Source organism: Arachis hypogaea, chromosome 14 (genome assembly GCF_003086295.3).
Source record: "Arachis hypogaea cultivar Tifrunner chromosome 14, arahy.Tifrunner.gnm2.J5K5, whole genome shotgun sequence".
NCBI classification, from domain to species: Eukaryota; Viridiplantae; Streptophyta; class Magnoliopsida; order Fabales; family Fabaceae; genus Arachis; species Arachis hypogaea.
In genome coordinates this window covers 143,180,868-143,183,626 of record NC_092049.1, presented here as the reverse complement: position 1 = coordinate 143,183,626, position 2,759 = coordinate 143,180,868, and the positions used below count along the sequence as shown (strand labels likewise).

The following is a 2,759-nucleotide window of genomic DNA, read 5'->3' as shown; positions in this document are numbered from 1 at the left end:
GAAATAACCATCATAATCCTCAAGAAACAATGAAATAAATACAGGCGAATTGAAAACTGACATAAAATTCCACCCCTCTTTTATATATATATATATATATATATATATATATATTCTTTGGGTTCTGTCTATGTTGACTGTTTAGAAAGAAAGAGCGGTGTTTGGATAAAATCGAAACTGATTGGTGCTGGCATCTTGGGTTGGAACTAACTAACCAGGCTTGTTTCGTTGTGCAATAACCAATAAGTGAATAGTTTTCGCAAAAGCCAAATGAATAATATAAACCATGGTTAATATAATGTCAAACCAAAAGGGAGGTTGAGTCTGGCTTACGCCAAATGTGTCGTCTTATTCTTCCCCCTCCTTCCTTGCTTGCTTGCTTCTTGTCAGACCCATTACTATAAAAGAAGGCACACTTCACCCGTTTCCATGCCCTTTTGCTTTCTTTATCCTTTCCTTCCAATCTAATAATAATAATAATAATAATAATAATAATAATATCAATAGATTAAAATTATTTTTAATATGAAGATGAATATAATATTTTAATTAAATATTAATATTTAAAATGTATTACATAATTATAAACATATAAAAAATATATTCAAATACATATTTTTATATTAAATAAAATGTTAACATATATTCAACATGTATCCTACTTAATATAAAATGTATCTGCGAATTAACTTTTTACCTATAAAATCCATTTATATGTAATTATACTAAATAATTTTATTTTAAAAAAAAATATTTCTTTCATATAATAAAAATAGTTAATACTAGCCTTTTTTTTTTGTTTTAATTTTTTCTTTTCTACATCTTTCTCTCTTCCTTTTCCTGGCCCTCCTTTTGTGCTTTTGTTATATTCTTCCTCTTTTCTTCTTTTGCTTGTGCTCTCTCAACTTTGATGGGCTAACATTGGGAATTGGAGGCTGCACGAGTGCCTTCAGTCTCTTCGCTGTTTGTCACCCAAGCGGACAAACATAAATACATAGTCTTACCACTGACCATTGTGGGGAGCATAGAACAGAAAAGGATGGAGGGGAGAGGGAGTAGTTTTGTGAAGAATGGGGAGCTGAGATTGCCTCCAGGATTCCGGTTTCACCCGACGGATGAAGAGCTGGTGGTTCAATACTTAAAGCGCAAGGTCTTCTCCTGCCCGTTGCCGGCCTCTTTCATTCCTGAGGTTGATATTTGCAAGTCCGATCCATGGGATTTACCAGGTATGACTAGTTGACAACTCTTTTCATTTTATTTCTCAAGCCTGTTTTGCTCAAGTACACATACATCAGGTGATTTGGAGCAAGAGAGGTACTTCTTCAGCACGAGGGAGGCCAAATACCCCAACGGGAACCGATCCAACAGAGCCACCAACTCGGGCTACTGGAAAGCCACGGGCTTGGACAAACACATCGCAACTTCAAAAGGCCACCAACTTATTGGCATGAAGAAGACTCTCGTCTTTTACAGAGGCAAGCCTCCTTATGGATCAAGAACAGATTGGATCATGCACGAGTATCGCCTTGTCTCCCACCCCCACCTGCTTCCCATGCAAAATTGGGTTCTCTGTCGCATATTCTTCAAGAGGAGAGCACCTGCTACTGCTAAGAATGTTCTACTGGATCACAATTCCCATTCGGCATCAGCATCAGAAGAGGCCTTCACCATCAGCCATGAGGGCAGCAACTCTAAGGTGGTTTTCTACGATTTCTTGGCACAGAACAGGGCTGATTTGAACCGCGTGACCCCTCCTGCTTCTTCGACCTCTGGCACCAGTGGAATCACCACCGAATCCGATGAGCATGAAGACAGCAGTAGCTGCAACAACTTTCCTTTTTTCAGGTGAAAACAACCTTAAATATAATTTTACTTGTTACTCTTGTCTTAGTAATTGGCTAGCTCGCTAGTGCACTTCCACACATGAACTGTGTGCACGCTGCGCTCTGCCTCTATCTTTCCCTTTTCTGTTTAGGTGTAACTAATTAATTAATTAACTATCGCCTCTTCCCTTGATGGAATAGATGTAGCAAGCATCAATCCGGCAGGAAACCGACCGGCATTAAAGATATTTTAAATCTGAATTTGAAGAGTATCCCCTTCTACTCATACTAGTATGCAATACAATTCTAAACTCTTCCATTTTTCCGTCTTTTTTTTTTTTCTAGTTGGTACTAGTAATGCTCTCACCATGCATTTGTTCTTTCACCCTACGGAATAAAAAGAAAAGAAAAGAAAACTACTGATTTCCCTTTTGAAGAAGGTGCTTTTACAGAGAAAAAGTGGGAGGAAAGAAAAAGATGAAAAACAGGGAGAGAAAAAGAGGGTGGAACCGATTGTGGAATCTAACAATTGTGTTTTAACATTTAAGGGGAACGACCAAATAACGAGAATAAGAGCATATTATCTTTGCGAAATCAGCATCCCACTTGTTAGTTGCACTTATTCCCCTTTCCCCATGGGTTAACTTTGCCGAAAGGGAAAATAAAAAACTGACATGGGCCCATTAATTCTAAAAAATTACTCATTTTTTAAATTAAAATTGGTCAATGAAAATTTTTTAATTAAATTTATCTTCTAAAAATTTTAAATTAGTCATATTAATTTTTTATTATTTTATTAATTAAAATATTAAAATTTATTAATGTGACACATTAAATGATATTTTAAGTCTTCAACACACATTTATTTATGAATCTTATTTGATTATTAACATTATTTGTTCTAAGTATATATTGAAATGTCATTTAACGAATCAT

The 2,759-nt window shown here is 35.7% G+C and overlaps 1 protein-coding gene across 1 annotated transcript; it reads left to right on the top strand.

Moving 5' to 3' along the window:
- Positions 1 to 244: 244 nt before the first annotated feature.
- On the top strand, positions 245 to 2,259 carry LOC112798309 (NAC domain-containing protein 83-like). The gene is made up of 3 exons (XM_025841577.2): positions 245 to 1,226; positions 1,296 to 1,845; positions 2,025 to 2,259. Exons 1-3 carry the CDS (start codon positions 1,040 to 1,042, stop codon positions 2,113 to 2,115), a joined length of 828 nt encoding a protein of 275 aa, XP_025697362.1. The 5' UTR covers positions 245 to 1,039; the 3' UTR covers positions 2,116 to 2,259.
- Positions 2,260 to 2,759: the final 500 nt, after the last annotated feature.

Excerpts from the sequence above, each read along its gene's own strand:
- LOC112798309 (XM_025841577.2), top strand. The coding sequence starts at position 1,040 with ATGGAGGGGAGAGGGAGTAGTTTTGTGAAGAATGGGGAGCTGAGATTG. Across the intron at positions 1,227-1,295 it reads CGATCCATGGGATTTACCAG|GTGATTTGGAGCAAGAGAGG; the intron begins GTATGACTAGTT and ends CACATACATCAG. Across the intron at positions 1,846-2,024 it reads AACAACTTTCCTTTTTTCAG|ATGTAGCAAGCATCAATCCG; the intron begins GTGAAAACAACC and ends TTGATGGAATAG.